This window comes from Sorex araneus, chromosome 4 (genome assembly GCF_027595985.1).
Source record: "Sorex araneus isolate mSorAra2 chromosome 4, mSorAra2.pri, whole genome shotgun sequence".
Classification (NCBI taxonomy): domain Eukaryota; kingdom Metazoa; phylum Chordata; class Mammalia; order Eulipotyphla; family Soricidae; genus Sorex; species Sorex araneus.
In genome coordinates this window covers 179,024,023-179,045,265 of record NC_073305.1, presented here as the reverse complement: position 1 = coordinate 179,045,265, position 21,243 = coordinate 179,024,023, and the positions used below count along the sequence as shown (strand labels likewise).

The following is a 21,243-nucleotide window of genomic DNA, read 5'->3' as shown; positions in this document are numbered from 1 at the left end:
AGGCCTTACCCGCAGCTAAATAAATGCTGGTCTCTGGAGATCAGTATCTGCTTGAAGCTCCATGTAATTCCCCTATGCCAACAAGTTCTAGAAGGGCAGGGCTCAATGTTATTCATTTTCTAATATATTGCCAATTGAGAGTAACAGTAGCTCTTTGCTTTTAAGTTGTTCACCCTCATGACCTTTTTATGGTGTGTTGCTCCATTTGTATGAATAATGTGAGGTCAGCTTTTTAATATTCTTTTACTTTTTAATTTTTTTACAATTTCCTATGGAGTGTCAGAGAGTACAGTGCATAAGGCACTTGCCTTGCATGCAGCTGACCTGGGTTCAATTTAGTCCCCAGCACTACACAGAGTCATCCAAACCCTGGCAGGAATAATTCCTGAGCCTGAAACCAGGAGTAACCCCTGATTACCACCAGGTATGGCTCCGCAAAACCAAAAAAAATTTTTTTCTTACCATTTTCAAAGAAATATTTGCTATTTTAAAAAAATGAAGTCTTATACAACATTCTTCTTGACTTGACATAATTATTTATTCCTTTTTAATGGGAAGCATATTTTATTAAGTTTTCTCAAGTCAATTGGAAACATTGCTGATAAAAATGCAAATTACAATGCAGATGAGATGAGGCACAGCTAGGATACGTAGCCAGTGTTTTTCAGAGCTCAATTTTCATATCTTGGCCACTGGAAGCAAATGTTCTTCAGAAGAGCATTCCCTACCCTTCACTCACCTGCTTGGACTGTCATCATCTTCCACTGGAGCTGCATCTTGTTTAGAAAGTGAAGCTACACATAGTTGCTTTAGCCACACCTAAATTTTTTTACTTTTAGGTCATCAACCCTGACATTATTTTTCTTATCTAGACCCTGGAGAGGAATATTCTCTCGAGAATATTTAAATGTTTGCTTGTATTTTCATCTCATCAGTCTACCAGGAATCATTTTTGTAGTTGCTATGAAATAAAGAACTACTTGGTCACTTTTCAAATGAATGACAAATGTGCTAGTGGCCTTCAGGAACATGAGTAAGGGATCTGCAATTTACATTTGTATTAATTTAAAAAAATGTATTTTATTAAAAATTTCTTGTGGCTTTTGAGTTACACCCAGCAGAGCTTGGGCGTTACTCCTTGCTTTGCACGTGGTTGGCTTGGGGGAGCACACGGAATACCAGAGATCAAAACCCAGTCTGCCACATGCAAGGCAAGAACTCTGCCCACCGTACGTCTCTCTAGCCAATGGTTTACATTTTTAGTAACCAAATGTCAGTCATCATTGATATCCTCTGTTGGATAAAAGTGCACCTACATGATTTGTCATAATGCAAATATACTGAACCTTGGGGCACCCTCTTTATATTTATTGGGGAAGACGTTCACTATAAATTTTAATTTTAAAAAATGTATGTATAAATGTATAACAGTTTTTACAGTACCCTATCTTAAATCATCCTTCTTGGAGTGCCCAGCAAGCTACCGAGAGTATCCCGCCTGACGGCAGAGCCTGGCAAGCTCCCCGTGGCATATTCAATATGCCAAAAACAGTAACAACAAGTCTCACGATGGAGACATTACTGGTGCCCACTCGAGCAAATTGATGAACAACGGGAATATAGTGCTACAGGGCTATTTTAAATCCCAAAGAAGTTCATATATGTATAAGGCCAAGAAAGACTTGGAAGAGACGTAGATGAGAGTCAAGGCTTAACATTGTGGCGCGTCATAAGGAGAGAAAGGACATTAAACACTTATTTGTTCTTTTCACCTGGCTTAAGTCGCTTTATTTGCCATGTATACACTATATGGTGTCCACAGCTGGAGCCTTTTTCTCTGCCTGGAGATTCTGCCATGGGTCTTCACCAGGTGGCCAGGGACTTCCTTACCGGGGGCCTTAGTGAGCACGGTCTCCTTCCAGAGGTCAGGAGAGAGACAGTACTGGACTTGGAGACAGCATTGAACCTGGCCTTGGCAAAGCTGCCCAGAGCAGCTGTGCAGCCCACGACCAAGGTGACCTAGTTGTCAACCCCAGCCATCAGCAGTAGCTTCTTTAGAGGTACCGAGATTGCGCCAGTGCCCCCAGTGGTAGGGATGAGGTCAACCTGCATGGAGTCACAGCGGCCTGTCCCTTTGCAAGGGTGACAGTGGGGGGCTTCCAATCTTGTTCCCCCAGAAGCCTCGCTTAGCCAGGGTGACGGCCCCATGGAGAGCACTGGCCCCTCCTTGGGGGACCTCACCCCAGCCCAATGTGCCTGTTGCCATCCCCAGTGGCAACAAAGGCCTTGACTGGCCAGCCAGAGTCACTTCTGTACCCACCGGCCTCGGTCTTCAGAACCTCGCTTTTGAGAGATCACCCCAAGAAAAGGAATCAAAAGAAATTCATGGTCTCTGACTTCTTGCTGGGCGGGAGAGGAGGTAGACCTCCGCCAGAGACTGTGTCTTTGTGGCCTGGCTTAGTGATGGGGTCCACTCCTTGTTCTCGGCCTTCCTCCACGAGGCCCACGGCCATGACCACAGCCAAAGCCCCCACAGAAACGACCACAAGTTCCACTTCTGGGGTCCTCGGGCCTCCAGGCTCTCCGCAGCATTGATTTCATTCTCCACTTGGTGTATTTTTGAAGAAGTGAAAAACATTTAAATTGTGACAAGACCATGATTTGTTTTTGAGATCTGAATTGCTGTGATAATAATAACAATTTTAAGGGGAAAAGGGTACTTCTGTTTTTGCATGAGGCGACAAGGCAATTTGATTTTTCTTTTTAACTAATTCCACCATTTCTATAGTCTCAAAATTAAGGGTGACAAGGCGTATATGAAAGGTAGTTTCTAGGGGGAGTGGCGGGATAGTACAGTGGCTTGGACATTTGCCTAGCAAGTAGACAACCCTAGTTGGATTCCCGGCACCCAAGAGCAGTGCCAAGAGTGATCACATGGCACAGACCCAGGAGTAAACCCTGAGCACTGTCCTGTCTAGTGCAACACACCGCCCGTCCCCTTTCACACATACACACAACAGGTGTGTATGTGTGAAAGGGAGTTTCCCGAGCAGAATAGGAGTTACCCGAGTTTATTAAAAGTAGCCAACTCCAGTGCTGACTATGCTTTCATCGCTCCTCTCAGTGCCAAAGAGGTGCCCAGATTGGAAGAGCTGGCATGAAAGAAATGAACATGAACTTGTCCAAGGAAAACCCAACTTCCTAAGCTACCACTTCCTCTTGAAGACGCCTGGCTGGGAGGTGAGCTCAGCCCAGCCAGGCCACTCTGAGACCCGCAGGTGAAGGGGCACAGGAGACAGGGACCCTGATCAGGAAGCTACAACTACTTGTCCCAATGTCTTGCCCATCTGCTTGGCTCTTTCGCTGAATCTGCTCCTGCCCCAGGCCTCTGGTCACTCCAGCAAACTGGGGAAGCCTAGTCCCGGCCCTGCTCTGCTTTCTCATTAGGCCCCAAGGACCAGCATGGGAAGCAGAGTGGAACGAAGAAGGTGGAGGTTTCTAAGTCCCTCTTTTTGTCTAAACATTCACAGGCTCCCCCTAGATCCGAGGGTCTGGAGCCAAAATATCTGGGGTGTATCTTGCCCAGCCGTGTAAATCTCTCTTCTGTGAGATGGACTTACAGAAGCACTTGCATCTCGAATGGATTCTCCCAGTGTCATCAGGAACATGAAATACACAAACACATGTGTGGTACTGCGCAGGTAAGCCTGAAGGGACAGGGATGAGAACCATTTGACTCTTGCCTCATTTCAAACTCAGATTTTGGAAACAGCTCCTGGGACAAACTGTCTAGATCCTCCGACACACTTCTTTCTTTTCTGTTTTTTTTTGGGGGGCCACACCCCTAGGTGCTCAGGGCTTAGTCCTGGCTCTATGCTCAGTAATCAGCCTTGGTGAGCTCTGATGGGTGGATGGGCGGGGGGGGGCAACTTTATGGGGAGCCAGGGATTGAACCCAAGTTGTCTGCAAGCAAGGCAAGTGCCCTGCTCGCTGTAACATTGCTCTGTCCCCCTCCCCCATTTTTAATTTTTTTTGGGGGGTCCACAACAGGGAACACTCACGGGTGACTTCTGGCTCTGCATCAGGAGTCACTCCTGGGAGTGCTCAGGAGACCATATGGGATGCCAGGGATACTCCCCACGTTTTAAACTTTTTATTAGTTTTTCTTTATTTGTTTGTGGTGTCTACCTAGCTAGCCATAGGGTGGTGTACTCTTGCCCAGGGTAAAAGAAGATTCATCATGACAGGGCTAGAACATGTTTGTTATTTGTTCACACTAAGAAGGAACCTTTGAACAGGGTAACCAGCCCCCAAGTGACAGCAACCCTGGATTCTTGAGATGGTGGATCCGCACTGGGATTTTGTTTCTCTTTCCAGGTACAAGCTATGCTGTGGGTTTCTGTTGCTGCCCTGTCATTAGGAGATTACCAGGGCCTGCAGTGGAATGTGGGAACTCGGGGAGTGGAACAGAGTGAAAATCTTTGTTAGTTTTTCTGCCCTGAGAACTCCAGGTGGGTGATGAAATCTAATGCTGGAGTTGGGGCAGAAATCATAGCCTTAGCCCGAAAAGGATTTTTTCAAATTACATCATTACATCCATTTCAATGTGTCACCTCATCAAAGGTTCACTGCCTCTTGGTAAATGGCAAAGTTTATGGAAAATAAATAAATAATATTAGGCACTGGTTCTTTTGCCTGAAACCTTTCTTTCTTTTCTCTCTTTCTCTCTCTCATTCTCTCATTCTGTTTCTTTCTTTCTTTCTTTCTTTCTTTCTTTCTTTCTTTCTTTCTTTCTTTCTTTCTTTCTTTCTTTCTTTCTTGCTTTCTTTCTTTCTTTCTTGCTTTCTTTTCTCCTTCCCTCCTTCCTTCCTTCCTTCCTTCCTTCCTTCCTTCCTTCCTTCCTTCCTTCCTTCCTTCCTTCCTTCCTTCCTTCCTTCCTTCCTTCCTTCCTTTCCTTACACCTGGAAATGCTCAAGGATTACTCTTGGCTCTACACTCAGGAATTACTTTTGTGTTCAGGAGACCCTATGTGATGCTGGGCACAGAACCCTGGCTGGCTGTATGCAAGGTAAACATCCTCCTCACTGTATTATTGTTCTGGCCCTGCCTGAGCCATTTCTTACATGATCCCTCACAAAAGTGCTTCCTGAAGCTCCCAGGAAGTGGCAGCAGGCTCTCGTCAAGCCTTCACAAGATCCCTTCTCTGAGCAAAGAAGAAGGATCACCCGTAAAACTGTATCACCATGAGGATCCCCTTTCCCCATTTCTGCTGAGTTCCGGGAAGCCTTGAGAAAGATCTTCAGAAGAGACAGGACTTTTGCCTTCCTGAGACCCCAAAATTGAGGAGACAGCAGGGAGCCCTGTGTAGGCAGGTGACCCGCTCAGGAAATCAACAGCACCACCAACGTGAGATTAAGGATTTGTAGAACCGTCTGAGCCTCACTTCAGAGAGATGTCATTTCTAGTCCAAAACAAATACAAGAAAGAAAGCAAGAAAGCGAGAAAGCAAGAAAGCGAGAAAGCAAGCAAGAAAGAAAGCAAGAAAGAAAGAAAGAAAGAAAGAAAGAAAGAAAGAAAGAAAGAAAGAAAGAAAGAAAGAAAGAAAGAAAGAAAGAAAGAAAGAAAGAAAGAAAGAAAGAAAGAAGGAAGGAAGGAAGGAAGGAAGGAAGGAAGGAAGGAAGGAAGGAAGGAAGAAAGAAAGAAAGAAAGAAAGAAAGAAAGAAAGAAAGAAAGAAAGAAAGAAAGAAAGAAAGAAAGAAAGAAAGAAAGAAAGAAGGAAGGAAGGAGAGAAGGAATTAAGGGAGGAAGGAAGGGAGGAAGGAAGGAAGGAAGGAAGGAAGGAAGGAAGGAAGGAAGGAAGGAAGGAAGGAAGGAAGGAAGGAAGGAAGGAAGGAAGGAAGGAAGGAAGGAAGGAAGGAAGGAAGGCCCGACTTCATCCTGCCCCCAAAAGATGTTAAATAAAAAAATCTTGGAGGAAGGGGTTGAAAGCATGAGTCACAGGTACCGTGAAGGTTTTCTAGGTAGCAGCTTCCTAAAAAGTTAGAGGTGTGGGAGAATGACTAAGTACTGAGCTTCCCCACCCTCATTCCCCAGAGTCCAATTCTGAGAGTCATCAGATGGCAGTCTGAGGTCCTCGGGGTCTTACCTAGTAAGCAAATCTGAACCCATTCTTACACAGAGGGTCTGCAAAAAAGAGTCTGGCAATGTTTGTCCAGTGTCATCATGTCCCAATCCCCTTCCACCCCACCTGAAAGAGAAAGGCCAGGGTCAAAGAGATGAGATCCCATGAGAGATCCATCTGCAAAAAGCAGGGAGGCCCCCGAAAGGTGCACACCTGGGACACTCACATCTGTTTCTCCTGGCTAGTTCCTGGCTACCAGGAGGCCTTTCAAGATGCCTCAGAGACCTCCTCTGGCCCTGTTGGTATAGGAACAGGCTTGGACAAGAGAACCAGTCCCACACATTGTTATCATCGTGTTGTTGTGCAATATCCCTTGTCATTTTTGGAGAGCCAAGGAACTCTATAACAGATAAAACAATGTAATTGCAAAAATCTTTGCATGGTACGGTAGTCATTTCTGCCCCAGCAAACAGATAGTATCAGTTCGATGGAGGCCAAGGGAGAGGAAAATAAACAAAGACTTTCAAATGGTCACTTTCCCAGAGTTCTCTGGTTCCTTTGCAGTCCGTGACAGACCCAACAAGGCAACAAATTGAGACTCATGTCACAGCCCAGACCCGGAAGCAAAGAGCTATAAAATCCGTTTGCTGGCCATCTTCGTGGGATCACCATCGTGGGACAGCTTTTGCAACTGTCTATGAAGATTTACCCACTCGAGGATTTCTTCCTGGCATGGAGAAATAAACCTGCTCTTATGTGTCCTGCCAGGTTATTCTTAGGCTAATTGATGGCATAGGTCCAGCAGTGGGACATCCTGCTGACGATTCCTTTCCTTTACTTGGTGTCCTTTAAATATCCATAGACAGCCGAGGCAGTTGCTTGGGTGTGAGTCCCCACCATCCCAAATAGATATGGCCAGTGTGCATGAGGGGGTGGGGGGCGTTGTTGCATAGGAAGAACTCATCTTTCAGGACACTTGATTGGAAACAGGGCAGGGGGAATTTGAAAGGGGATCGCTTTGGTCTCTCTGTCTCTTTGCAAACATAGAAGTGAATTTAAAACACAGCAACAAATCCATATTGCTTTAAGCTCCTGACACAATCTTTTAAAGTAACACCAGAGCTTAGCCATTTTTTTTTTTTTTCCAGAGGAAAATGCCTGGGGTTGTCTTGGTTCTGTTCTATCTGGATCCAAGTCTTTCTACTTCCTGGACCCAGGCTCCTGTGATCCCGAACTAAAAGCAGGCGGTACCAATGTTCTTAGGCGATGGGAAATATATCTATCCTAGTGATCTGTCTTTCCATAGCCCCACTGATGCTCTTCTTATACACATTTTTTTTCACACCTGAGAATGGATCGGATCAGAAGAATTGTTAAAGGATGTTTCAAAATATTCAAAACAGGTGTTTTCTGGTTGTAAACATGGAACTAGTCAGGCGTCTTCACAGCTGAGACTCAGCCGAGGCTGGTGTGAGCTCAAAAATTCAATCAGCCCATAAGGATGTCAACTAGCTCACAAACCTTTCATTGGCCTTTGCCATCATTATTCATTTCTCAGTCAAAAGGCAACTGGAGGGGTGGGGACAGACTGCAAGGGGAAACCGAGTCAGGGCAGTCAGCTGGGGCCTTCTGGTGACTGGCTCTTGGCAAGCAGTCAGAGTCGACCCTTTAGGAATGGCTGCCATGCTCCCAATTGGCCTGGCCCTTGGATGAGTCCCACCCGGTTTCAAAACCACTTTAAAAAGTCCTTGTCCTTGTGCTGTCTTGCCCCTGCTTTAGTCTTTCCGCTTTCATTTGCTTGGGCTGACAAATGCCCTATGACTAGGAAGGGCCTGGGACAGGAGACAGGAGCTGATCCCAGGGGACGGAGTGGACCTGTCACCTGGGAAGCAGGTCCTGCTGTCTCACTTCAGTCTTCAAGTTCTCGAGTCATCAACTAGAAATAGAGCTGCTCGCGGTGCCAAGGCACACAGGAAAAGCAGCTCGAGCTCGCCTGCTGCTGCTGCCAGAATCCAGGGCAGCAAAGGGGCCTGGTGTGATCTTGGGAGCGTGGCGAAGTGACAGGAAGCAGAGACAGCAAGGAGGCTGGGGCTGGGAGGGAAGCTGGGGACACTGGTCGAGGGCGGTTGACACTGGTGGTGGGACTGGTGCTGGAATAGAGAAAGCCTAAAACTCACAGTGTCTTCATAATGATTTTTTTAAAAGTCAATATTATCTATTTTATTTTTATTTATTATTTGGGGGGAATTCAGTCATGTAATGTTCAAATGCCCATTCCTTCATCAGTGTACATTGCCCACCACCAGTGTTTCCAGTATCCCTCCTGCTCCCACCCCTGCCTGCCTCTCTGGTAGGCATTTCCTCCCTCTCCCTCTCCCTCTCTCTCTCTCTCTCTCTCTCTCTCTCTCTCTCTCTCTCTCTCTCTCTCTCTCTCTCATCTTTTTGAAGCTTTCCACAGTGTGTGGGTGGTAAAGGGAAGTTATGATAAAGAAGGAACCAGTATGACAATAATACACTAGAAATGATCACTTTGGACAAGAACTGAGTGCTCAAGGTAGATAAAGGGATATACACGATAACCTTTCAGTATCTGTATTGCAAACCATAATGCCCAAAGGGGAAAAAAAATCAATGCCATCTAAACAACAGGATCATTTCCCGTGGACCCTAAGTAGAAAGCTCAGATCCCAGTTAAGAACTTCAAATCACCTTTGAGGTCAAGGGGTCTAAATGAACGCCTGTGGTTCCCAAGCCATCTGACCTTGAGAATGGCTGTTAGAACTCCCTGCCCCCAGAGCCAGAGAGGTAGTCCAGAGGGCAAGGTGCCAGCCTTCCACTTGGCTGACCCACGTTCAGTCCCTGGCGCCACATAGGGTCCCCTGAGCCCTGCCAAGGAGTAATTCTTGAACACTGCCAGATATGGCCCCCCAAATAAAAACCAAAGACCAAAACCACACGGCGATATTCACCGCCTCTTCTGGAAAGTGAGTGTAATCATATTTATAACCTCATGTAATGGAAGGAGGATTTCTCGGAAGCTTTTGTCGAAAGCTGGTATCGGTTATGGCGATGCAGCTCATAAATGAGCCTAAGTGTGTTTGAGTATGCATGTGCTGTGTCTCGGGGCTGAGGGGAAAAGCAAACATAGTTCCAACTGCTAAGAGAATGTCAACATGTAAACTTAGTGGCCTTTGGATTCATACCGAGGTGCTTCTTGCTGTAGGGAATACAATACAGTCCAGTGGTCCCTTCTGCAGGAGGTTATCAAACGTCTGCAGGCAGTTTTCTTTCTGTGCTTGGTCTTTTTTTTTGGGGGGGAAGGGGCCACCCTAGGATGCTCAGAAGTTTCTCCTGGCTATGTGCTCAGGGATGACTCCTGGTGGTCTCGAGGAACCACATGGGATACCAGGGATAAAACCTCGCTCAGCGCCATGCAGTGCAAACGCTATCTCCATTGTACTATGGCTCTGGTCCCCGTGCTATGGTCTTCACTCTTCTCTTCTGAGGGTGGTGACATAAAATTGCAGTCTGAAGTGGGTCAGAATGAGAACTTGAAGCTGATTTTGTCATGCATATACTCCAAATTGTAGAACGGAAGGAAACTCTGCTGCCAAGGACAGACCTTCAGTATTTTTGGAGATTCCATCATGACACTTCTATGTTTATGTTCTCTCCCGTCCTCCCCGTCCCGCCCCCACCACAAAGTCAGGAACAATATCACACTGGGGAATAGGACCTGGGCCAGAGTGAGTTGAACCCTATCTGAGTCAAGCACTTGACCTTTGACTCACGCTGAGGGAGAGATTTACAACTTCCACCGTTGCTCAACATTCTCCCCCAGACTTGCTGAGCTCTGGAAATGACACCTGGCAGATACAGACAATTCACTTCCTTGACATTCTAGGAAGGGAGGTCAGGGAGGGGTGGGGTGTGAGGAGATGAGGACTTCCGGTTACGGCCCAGTGAGAAGACTGGGAAATCCTCATCCTACAAGGCAAATATAAAAGCAAAATGACAAAACTACCAGTTCAGCACTTTTCAAATGGGTCCAAGGCATCAAACAATGAGAAATGCTTCCGCTTAGAAAACAGTCAAACTCAGGACACATATAGTGTGAATCTGAGGCATTATCGCCTGCATCTGCTTCCGTCACCTTACCGTCACCCAGACTCTTCAAACCGCTCAGCACCAGAGCTGATGGTCATATGGAATGACGGTTTTTCTGACCTAGCCATGCTTTCAGGAGACTCACTTGATTTGGTGGAAGAACAGAGAAAGCCAAAGTTACCTCAGCCTGAAGCTGTGGCTATAGATGTGTCAGGCACGTATTTGTTGAGACTGTAGACCTGGAAGGTAGGGCCAGAGAGTGCCCGGGGTAGCCCTGCAAGACTCACATCTCACAGTGCAATAAAAATCTGGGTGAGATTTTTCTTTTTCTTTTTATATTTTTACACCAATATAAAATTTTTATTATTATAAACTCTGCTTCTCCATAGAAATTTTGATTATTTATTAAGGAATCATAGTACTTCAATACTACATGAATCCTCCGCCGGTGTTCCAAGGTCCCTCCATTATTATCTTATGATTTTTCCCTCCCCTCATTATTTCCTTGATAGTTATTTATTTATTTTATTGATTCATCGTGTACTACACTTACAAAACTTTCATGTTTGAATTTCATTCATACAATTATCAAACACCCATCCCTCCACCAATGCACATTTTCCACCACCAATGTCCCAAGTATTACCGCACCTCCCCCCCATTCGAGTTCTCCCCCTGCCTCAATGGCAGAAAATTTCCCCCATACTCTCTCTCTCCTTTTGGGCATTATGGTTTGCAATAAAGATACTGAGAGGCTATCTATCACGTTAGGTCCTTTATCTACTTTCAGCACACCTCTCTCCTCCTGAGAAATCCCTCCAACCATCATTGACTTAGTGATCCCGTCTCTATCTGAGCTGCCTTCTAGGTGAGGCTTTTCTAAAGGAGAGCTAACGCTACTTCTAAAAGTTAGTGTAAAAGTCACATCAGTTGTGCTTGACTATCTACTTACAGATCCCCTGTCCAAGGCTAGAAGGTCTTAACAGACGCCACGGAGTTGACAATCTCTGCCCAGCTACAGCATAACCATGCAGCTATCAGCTCCCAGGAGGTTAGGCTTGGAAACCCAAACGAGAATCATTTAACAACAGGACAAATAAAAAAAAGAAAACAGTGAGTTTGGGGTTACTCTCATTAGTTTGTTGATGAAGCAAGGGAAGCTGTATGATATCCACTGCCATTAGATGGAGGAGCTAAGAAGCAAGGTCAGGTGTTCCAGTTCTAAATGTCCCCCACACGTCCTCCTCGGACGCCAGAAACAGGAGCTAGCAGCAAACTGAAGCTAAGCAGGAGCCCATGGGTGCCCTAGTGTTCAAGCACTTTGATTTGGGGTGGGGGAAGGGGTGCACATCCAGCAGTGCTCCGGGTCTCCTCCTTGCTCTGCACTCAGGAATTACTCCTGGTGGTGCTCAGGGGACAAAATGAGATACCAAGGGTCGAACCCAGGTCAGCCGCATACAAGGCAACCACCTTACCTGATGTGCTCTGGCTCTGGCCCTCCAAGGATTTTGATTTTAGTAGTAAACCATTGCAGGCGATAGAACGTAAGAAAAACAACAACAAAAACTCAACACCAGACATATTGTCTTTTATTTAATTCTTTATTTGGACATCAAACAGGAGAGAAAGTTGTTGGCAGGGGCCTGAGCACCCCATGGGATTCTTAACTTCTTAAGGTGCAAAAAAGAGGTTTACAAGTGTGTTTCATGGAACAAAGCAAAGCCGTGACGAAATGGAATCACACTGATAATAGTATGCATCAGTTGAAAGGAGTACTTATCCATCAAACACAATTTGACATTTGAGCCTTTCCCCATAAAACAAGAACTCTTCACTGAAGGATGTGTAGGCACAGGAAACATCACTAAACGCTCCGAGAGAACATAAACTGGCATCGTGTCACTTATTAGCAAGTCGCAATCACCAATGACCTCTCTGAATGCAAAGGGGTTCATGTCTAGGGTCCCTGTTTATGGGGCTCTATGTCCTTTCACAGTGCACAGCTCTGTACAGACACACCAAAGATGGACTGGAAACATGGCAGCATTTACATATTGTAAAAGTTCAGGCACATTCGGATGCAAACAAAACAGCACAGAAGAATAGAAAATTTTCTAAAATCTCTCCAAAGACAGTGCAAAATTCAAGTGCCATAATAGAGGCAGCAATTACATAGAAAAACATGTTTTACCTGGCCTCCAAAGGAGGCCCCGCTCACTGGAAACCAAATGGAGAGGAAATGGAACTTGAAATAGAGAAACTACACTCACGGAAAGATGCATATCCGGGAACACAATCCAATTCACTTGCTCTAGCTGAGTGTGAGTGTGTGTCTGGGGCATTCACCTAGGAAGTGTGCAGTGTAATCCGAACCTGGCCTCCCCAGTCTTATACCAAGAGAATCCCGGTTCCCTCATCAGCTACACTATAACTATTTGCCTTTTAAATAACTGGCTTCCCCAAAGCAAATTTGTCTGGGAATATATATCAGACATTATCAAAGTCTTAGTGATCATCCCCAGTATCCACAATTGATCTGAGTTGGAACGTCCACAAAAAAAAAGTAAGGATTTGAACTGGCTTCATGTGGGGATATTTGAAACTGGTGATCTATATCATGACCACTTCAGTGTCTACAATTCTGATGTGAGAACACTTGAATGCGATTGAAAGTCAAACCTCAGTAAATCCCTTTAGGCCTCACCCCACAGGGTGGAGGAGACAACGGCATGACTTGCAATGTGACGAGGGAAATCTGGTCAAAGACTGCACTTCCTAGGAGCCTGAGCTCTCCAGCCCTACACAGGGTCTTCTCTTTGGATGAACTAGCCTACCTGTTGCATGATCGCAGTACAGAATCAATACAGCACGTCTGCAGCTAGGTAAGACAAAAGGAAACACAGACCACTATGGTTCCCTGGACACTGTGCAGAGGTCACATGCTCTTCCCTAACTCAAGTCGCCATTTTGGAAATGGGTGGCAGGTCAAGCTAGTCACTTATGGTGTACAGGGCAGAAGAGGAATAGTGAACCCTAGAACATGCCATGGGTATCAGTATTGGCCTGCCTCAAAAATACTTTCAAGACTTTACTACTATAGGTTGCGTTCTCTAAATTCCCGAACGCCTTTCCCACTTGACATTAGAGTCTGAGGTCGATTGTATCCTGACCCTATCTTTAAATGACCTCAGAACGGGGAGAGAACATACCATATTCCCTACACCCAACAGCAGTATCAGCTGTAAGTTTCAGCTGTCCATTAGTGGCACTTCAAATAAGAATAAAGAGATTTCTAAAACTATTAGAGACTCCTGGGCTAACATTCTAACCATCTGGTCTTCTCTGCCCATTTCAAATATAGTAGTATCTTAACATGAATACAAAAATGCTAGATGAATAATGAAGAACCCTCTGTTGTGCTATGGTTTGGATTTAGCTGGTATGACATCACCTATAAGTTCTACAATTTTTTGTGTGTTTTTATTTTTTTAAAAGAAAATTTAAGTATAAATGTTAAAAAGAACCCACTGACCCATTAGCTACTGTTCAAAAATACTACAGCTGATATTTTGGTAAAGCAAAATTAGCTGCCCTGAATAATTTTCCCTTTCAGGCATAATCTCTGCTACATGAGATTGTCTATCATTCACTATTCCACACAGGCATCTGGATTAGTGATATCTTATCTACTGTGGATATAAAAGTTGATATGAAATGTGATCTTCATTTAAATGAATAATCATCAGGCCTTAGGCATGAATGACTACATACACAGTAGCTATAAGAAAACAAAACCAAGAAACTACATTATTTTTCACGGGTTTGACATGCTAGACCAGTCAAATGAAACCCAGAACAGAATTACTACATTCAATAGTCTGATAAACAAGCATTGCCATTTCAAAAAAATATATATTATACTATATAAGGTGCTTCTTAAACAAAACAACAAAAGAATTATGTTCTAACCACAGTCTTAGGGCTGATACATAAAGTCCGCCTCCAAACGTAGATGTAGAGATGGAAATTAAAAAAAAAAACAATCTTTGTATTTTTTGGTTCTCCCACATTCCCATTTTTTGGTGATCACCTTCTGAGCACTTGGAAAGGAAGGAAATCCATTTTTTGTAAGACATTCACAAGAGAAACTCTTGAGGCTTGACAGGGCTTTGAGCTAACTCAACACCTCTCTGTGGGGTTAGAATTATGGACAATGAGGTCACCAGAGGAAACCAAACTGACCCTTTCACTGAGAAGAAGAAATAACCCATAAGTGCTGCAGAGAAGCAATTTATGAAAGGCCGCCCAGGGCAGGAGAGAGCCTTCGTCCTTGAGACAACAGGTCCTACGATTCCTGGAGCCCAGAGAATTCTGGTCCGCTCTTCTGGTTTATAAAACACAAGACATGACATCAGGGAAACTTTGTGACTCCCAAGGCCACACCCTGATGTGAGGATTCGCTCTAATCAACCAAGGGCAGGTGGCCAAAGACCCTGAGCGGGGATTTTCCTAACTCGTTCTCCTTTCCCAATCCGGAAAATGGAGCCACCTTGAGGATGCAGCTCTCTCTTCTCTGGCTTTCACAGGGAACTGAGTCTTCTGGGTCTATCAGTTTCTGCTCTCTTTCCTCTCTGTTTTTCAGTTCTACAAGAATCCTTCACATTGACCACTTGCCCGTTGCACTGGGGCTTAATGTGTCACCAACTCCTCAACTGTCCTTACTTAGGTAGAAACATTCCCCTTCCTAGCAAGCGAGAAAACAGGGAGCGCTGAGCAGAGGGGCCTCTGCCGACAGATATGAGACCCAGCCACAACAGACACTGCAAGCCCCCTACCCCCATCCCCCTGCCCAGAACAGAATTTCTTTTCATAAAATGAAAACAACCCCCCCATAATTATTTATCCCTCACAACAAAAGTATTATAATTAGCAGTCTCAGTTGCAATCAATTTCCTTTTTTCCTAACATAGGTACCTGGGAAGTAAGAACTGACTTGATCCCATGACCTGTACACAGTGCTTTCAAAGGTCAATAGCAGAGTTTTCAGCAAGGTGCAGCATAATAACTAGACAAACAAAGCCTTGGAAATTAGCGGATTTTCCTTCCCTGTGTGCACTTTGTATTCCTATAGGGGAAACGAACAATCACCGAATACTCTGCCCCTGCCACGTCGCAGAGCCACGCATTGAATTGAATGACACATTACTATAGGAATACAAGAGCGTTAGAATGAACCTCTGACTTGGCTTTCTTCGAGCCAGCAATGAGAAGAGCCTCATTCAATTCCTTCCAGTGGCTTATTCTCGGACCCACTTCAAAGCGTTTCATGGAAGTGAGATATCCAGGCTGAGACTCTGCACGTAGTTTCCATACAGAGTCACCTGGACCCCATCTGGCAGACCGAGTCTACTCATGAGAAGCTACAGGGATCCTCATGCTTGGAAAGGTAGCACAGGGAGAAAGAGAGCCGTTACAAAGAATCTAGCCCGAGCATCCCTTTGGCTGCTCCCCAAAGGTGTACCACTAAGAACCGAGCAAGCAGATGAAACGGCCACTCATAGCAGAAAGCCATGGGCGGGTGCATGCTGGAGTGTGTACGGGCGCAGAGTTCTGCGAGAATAGGCATGGTAGAATATCAGAGGTGGGAGGGAGGCTCAGGATCTGGGGGGAGCCAGGCAGCTCTCAGAGGGCGGTGGGGAAATTCTCGGCCTCCTCAGGGATGTAATAGGCCGGCAAGGAATGCGGTGCAGTGGAGTTGGTGGTGGCCAGCTGGTTCTGGATGGTCTCCTCCATGGGGACGCTCTCGCGGTTGGAGGCACGCAGGCGGTGGGCGTCCAGCATCTCCAGCAGCAGGTCGTAGAGAGGGACCACGTTCTTGCACTTCATGTTGTACAGATGCTCCATGCCCTTGTTGCTGTGGGGGGAAGACAGAGAGGAAAGGGTTAGGCTGGCGCAAGCCCTGCGAGGTGGAAATGTGTAGAGAGGGGAAGAAGTAAGAGGAACAGATATGAGAGAGAGAGAGAGAGAGAGAGAGAGAGAGAGAGAGAGAGAGAGAGAGAGAGAGAGAGAGAGAGAGAGAGAATGAGAGATGAGAGACGGGGATGGGACAAAAAGATGAAAGCAATCTCAAAATAAAAAGAAAGACTGAAGATGAAAAAAAATTGTTTCTGGATTTCTTAAGCTGGTGACCTTCTTCCTCGGCTCCAATCCTGTTCCCTGCCCAGCACTGTCACATCTAGAGAGCAATGGCTTTGGAGTAAAAGAGGCTCAAATAACAACATACAACAGAGAGCTAATAACAATCTGAGATTTTTGTATGTATGTCGACATGCATGTATGCTTGTAGGTTTATACATTCATGCTTCCAAACACACACATGTACACACACACACACATGCACACACACATACACATATACAGTAGGTAAGACAGTCAGTTCCCTAATGGACCATGGAGAGTTCATCCTATACCACAAACTGCCAAGGACATGGTAATCCTCAGGAACACACACACACACACACACAAACACACAACTACTTACTAGCTTGATTTTTTTTTTTGCTCAGAGGCTATACTTTCACTGTTTTTTTTTTTTAATGATCCTCATTAAAAATCAAATGAGGCCAAGGGATACACATTGAACTCTGTTGTCGTTATCACATCCCTAATCATCTTTCTTCTCAAAGCTGCCTTGATTGTACCAGATTCTTTTTATAATTTTTCCAGAAGTATTCTGGAATATTTCTAGAGGGGGTTTTCCAGAAGGGGGGGAATGGTCTCTCTGCTTCAAATAAAATGGTAGCTTCTGAAATCACTGTTTTCTGCACTTTATTAATAGTTGCTTAGTTTTCCTTGGTATAAATGCACATAGTATTATATCTGGTGGCCCTTGAGTCTGGATGGACATTAAGGACCAGGAGAACATGCACTTTACTCCCGGGTTTATTCCTTGCTCTGTGCTCAGGACTTACTTCTGGTGATGCTTGTGGGACCATATGTGGAGTTGGGGATCAAACCCAGGTCAGCAACGTGCAAAGCAAAACCTACCCCTGGACCATCTCTCCAGCCCTTGAATAGCTTTTTTTTTCCCCCATAAGGAATTATTGAGCCTGAGGAAGGAGGACTGAGGGAATGTCCTAGAAGTTGACTGCAGGCTTAGTAGGAGAAAAGTCAACACCAGCTTGAAGCATTCCACGAAGACAGCTGGGAAGCTCTTCCGCTATCTCCTGACAAGACAACCGAAATGGCCTCTGAAAGGGGTAGTTTATTTTTTTGTTTTGCTTTGAATTTAATGCGTTGTTAAAGTTGAATGCCCTGTGGATCTGACACCATCTTCTGTGCAACCTCATGTTTCATGTTTACAGTCAGATGGAATCTAGGGTAAGTTCTCTGAGTAGCACCATATGGCTGGGGCCAAGCCTCATAGTGCAGTTCTGCGATTTAGACCATCTGAAATGAGACAAAATATTAGTGTGCATGCGTGTGTGTGTGTGTGTGTGTGTGTGTGAGAGAGAGAGAGAGAGAGAGAGAGAGAGAGAGAGAGAGAGATAGGGGAAGAGAGAGGGGAGAGGAAGGGAGAGAGGGAGAAGGAAGAGGGAGAGAGGAAAGAAGAGGGGGAGGAAGAGGGAAATGAAGGAGAGGGAGAAAGAGAGAGAGAGCAAGAGAGAGAGCGCGCACAAAGCTTTCAACAAAATGTCAACTTCTCTTGGGCTTTTCACACAACTGCTACAGCTCTAGAGAGTTCTCTGTTCTCTGTTCCGTAACCATGCGTTGCCAGTAAAACCCGGGAAGCCTGGAAATGTAGTGCAAAAGTATCTGGTATTAACTAATTAGTCTTGCAAACGCTGACAAGCAGCTAATGGGTGTGAAAATCCAGCCATTCCTACCACACGCACAAACGTCTGTGGACCAGGTCTCTGCCGTGGGGCTGGAGTTCCTCCCCCCCCCCCCCCCCGGAAAATGACAATGACTGTATTTTCTCCAAGAGGACAGTTACTCTCTCAGCCAGGGGATTCCATAAAGGATTAGACGACTCTGATTCGCACCCGCTTCTCTTTCTAATATCCATCAAAACAAATAGAAAAAGATTGTTTTTTTTTTTTTTTTTTTTTTTTTGCTTTTTGGGTCACACCCAGCGATGCTCAGGGGTTACTCCTGGCTTTGCACTCAGGAACTACTCCTGGCGGTGCTTGGGGGACCATATGGGATGCCGGGGATCGAACCCGGGTCGGCCGCGTGCAAGGCAAACGCCCTACCCGCTGTGCTATCGCTCCGGCCCCAACAAATAGAAAAAGATTGAAGATGTGCCTTCCAGGATCAGTCACTGGGCAATGGGAAGCCTTCAGTGACAAGGAGAAAACAATTAATGCCTCCTTCATCCGTTCACTTATTTCTTTGCCCATAAATTCATCCATGTGTTCACTCATTCACTTACTGACTCATCCACTAAATCACTCACTCACCTACTCATCCGCTTGCTCACTCGCTAATAAAGTGAGTGCGTCTGCCAAGTATGCCTTTCCATATGGCCAAGAGCAGGAGTCGAAGGAAGACAGATTCATTTTACAGAAAAACCATTTGTAAGGCTTTCTCCAGAAAGGGCCAGGCTTGGGACTTTCGTGGGACAACTTCTTTCCTCTGGCTCGAAGTTTCTAGATTTAAGGGCCCCTTAAGCATTAATGCAACCCTTTCCGGATCTTAGCAGAGCCACTGACCAAAGACACCCCTTTCTCATTCTTAGCCCTGAGGCAAGTCTGTCCTGGGAATCTGTTGCTCTGGTGTCATCACTTTGCTTCAGCACTACGGCTTTTCTGGAGTCAAGGATCTGCTTAATTTTTTATTCTTCCCATGGACTGACTTTATTTGGGGGCAATGGTGTCCCTAAACCCTGGCCAGCCTCACCATAGGACTGCAATCAATGATGATAAGGCCACCTCACACCTCCACCCTGGGCACAGAATGGCTCTATTTCCTCTGTGATTGCCTCGATATATCTGTCCTTCGTCCGGCCCCTCCTCCCTCCCTCCTTCCCTTCTTACTTCCCTCCTTCTTCCCTCCCTCCCTCCCTCCCTCCCTCCCTCCTTCCTTCCTTCCTTCCTTCCTTCCTTCCTTCCTTCCTTCCTTCCTTCCTTCCTTCCTTCCTTCCTTTCTTCCTTCCTTCCTCCCCTCCCTTCCTCCTTCTTTCTCCTTCCTTCCCTCCCTTTCTCTTTCTCCCTCCCTCCCTCCCTCTCTCCCTTCCTTCCTTCCTTCCTTCCTTCCTTCCTTCCTTCCTTCCTTCCTTCCTTCCTTCCTTCCTTCCTTCCTTCCTTCCTTCCTTCCCTTCCTCCTTCTTTCTCCTTCCCTCCCTCCCTTTCTCACTTCCTCCCTCCCTCCCTCCTCCCTCCCTCCCTCCCTCCCTCCTTCCTTCCTTCCTTCCTTCCTTCCTTCCTTCCTTCCTTCCTTCCTTCCTTCCTTCCTTCTTCCCTCCTTCCCTTCCTTATTCTTTCTCCCTCCTCCCTCCCTCCCTCCCTCCCTCCCTCCTTCCTTCCTTCCTTCCTTCCTTCCTTCCTTCCTTCCTTCCTTCCTTCCTTCCTTCCTTCCTTCCTTCCTTCCTCCATCCTTCCTTCCTCCTTCCCTTCCTTCCTCTTTCTCCCTCCCTCCCTCCCTCCCTCCCTCCCTCCTTCTTTCCTTCCTTCCTTCCTTCCTTCCTTCCTTCCTTCCTTCCTTCCTTCCTTCCTTCCTTCCTTCCTTCCTTCCTTCCTTCCTCCTTCCTCCTTCCCTTCCCTCTTCTTTCTCCTTCCCTCCCTCCCTTTCTCTCTTTCTCCCTCCCTCCCTCCCTCCCTCCCTCCCTCCTTCCTTCCTTCCTTCCTTCCTTCCTTCCTTCCTTCCTTCCTTCCTTCCTTCCTTCCTTCCTTCCTTCTTCCCTCCTTCCCTCCTTCCTTCCTTCCTTCCTTCCTTCCTTCCTTCCTTCCTTCCTTCCTTCCATCCTTCTTTCCTTGTTTTCTTCCTGCCTCTTTCCCTCCCTCCTCCTCCCTCCCTTTCTTCCTCCCTCCCTTCTTCCCTCCCTCCATCCTTCATCCTTCCCTCCCTCCATCCTTCGTCCTTCCCTCCCTCCTTCCTTCTTCCTTTCCTTCCTCCTTCCTGGGGAAGTTGCTGAGCAGCTGCTCTGCCAAACCCTGTAGACACAGTGTTGGGTACAGAGGGTGAGGAACCCACTGTCCTTATTGCCTCCCAGAGTCCGTGGCAGCCTTTGCCCACGTGGGTAATGCTGTGGGTGTTGGTGTGGGATGGTACTGCTGGCAACCTCCAGAGTGGGTATTAGTGGCCTTAGGTGCAATGGGGCTGGGGGTGGAGGCACTCAGTTTACTTAGAGAAGGCATATTTCAGAGGTGCACTGCGTATTGTTTTCTCTGGAAAGGTTGCAGTAGACCACCTAAATTGGGGAGTCTCTGGGCTATGGTCTAGGAGGTAAAGATAACAAAAATTCCCTAGCAATGAGGAAGAACAGGGTCTAAATTCCAATGAGATCAACGGTTCCCAAACTAATTTATCCTATACTCCCATTTTCAGAAAAATTGTCACCTTTTTTTTGGCGGGGGAGGATACACTTTCTTTCGGTAAAATGACAGAAACCGCCTCCCCTACGTTACTCCTTTCCTTCTGGGTTGTTTCCGGGTCCCCCTAGAGAGCACCATCACCCACTTTGGGAAACAGGGAACTGTCTAAGCTATGATGAACTGTTCATTGCTGAGAAGCATCCACCCCACACCCAACCCATGCCATGTGGTCATGAGCCTTTACCTGGCACTTCGTCATTCGATTTGCCTGGCCCATGGGATGTTTTCAGAGAGAAGTTATCGAAAAGGTTCAAAGGGACTTGTCCAAGCAGGCTGACTGGCTTACGCCACTGCCAGCAGTGTAGACAGGGAAAGTCCCGGCTCATCTCTGGGTACAGGAAAGTACAGGAGACACACGGAACAGTCACTTGCCCAACCTGTAGGCCTGCACCTTGGAACAGAGTCTCCTGGTGTCATGGG

The 21,243-nt window shown here is 46.2% G+C and overlaps 1 protein-coding gene across 2 annotated transcripts in view; it reads right to left on the bottom strand.

Moving 5' to 3' along the window:
- Nucleotides 1-15,138: 15,138 nt before the first annotated feature.
- ESR1 (estrogen receptor 1) overlaps nucleotides 15,139-21,243 on the bottom strand; it is a 279,658-nt gene continuing 273,553 nt past the window's right edge. For both annotated transcript variants that reach the window (XM_004601103.2, XM_055136027.1), the window contains exon 9: nucleotides 15,139-16,142. In XM_004601103.2, coding sequence (XP_004601160.1) covers nucleotides 15,911-16,142 — 232 coding nt within the window. In that variant the 3' untranslated portion in view covers nucleotides 15,139-15,910. The remainder of the gene's footprint in view (nucleotides 16,143-21,243) is intronic.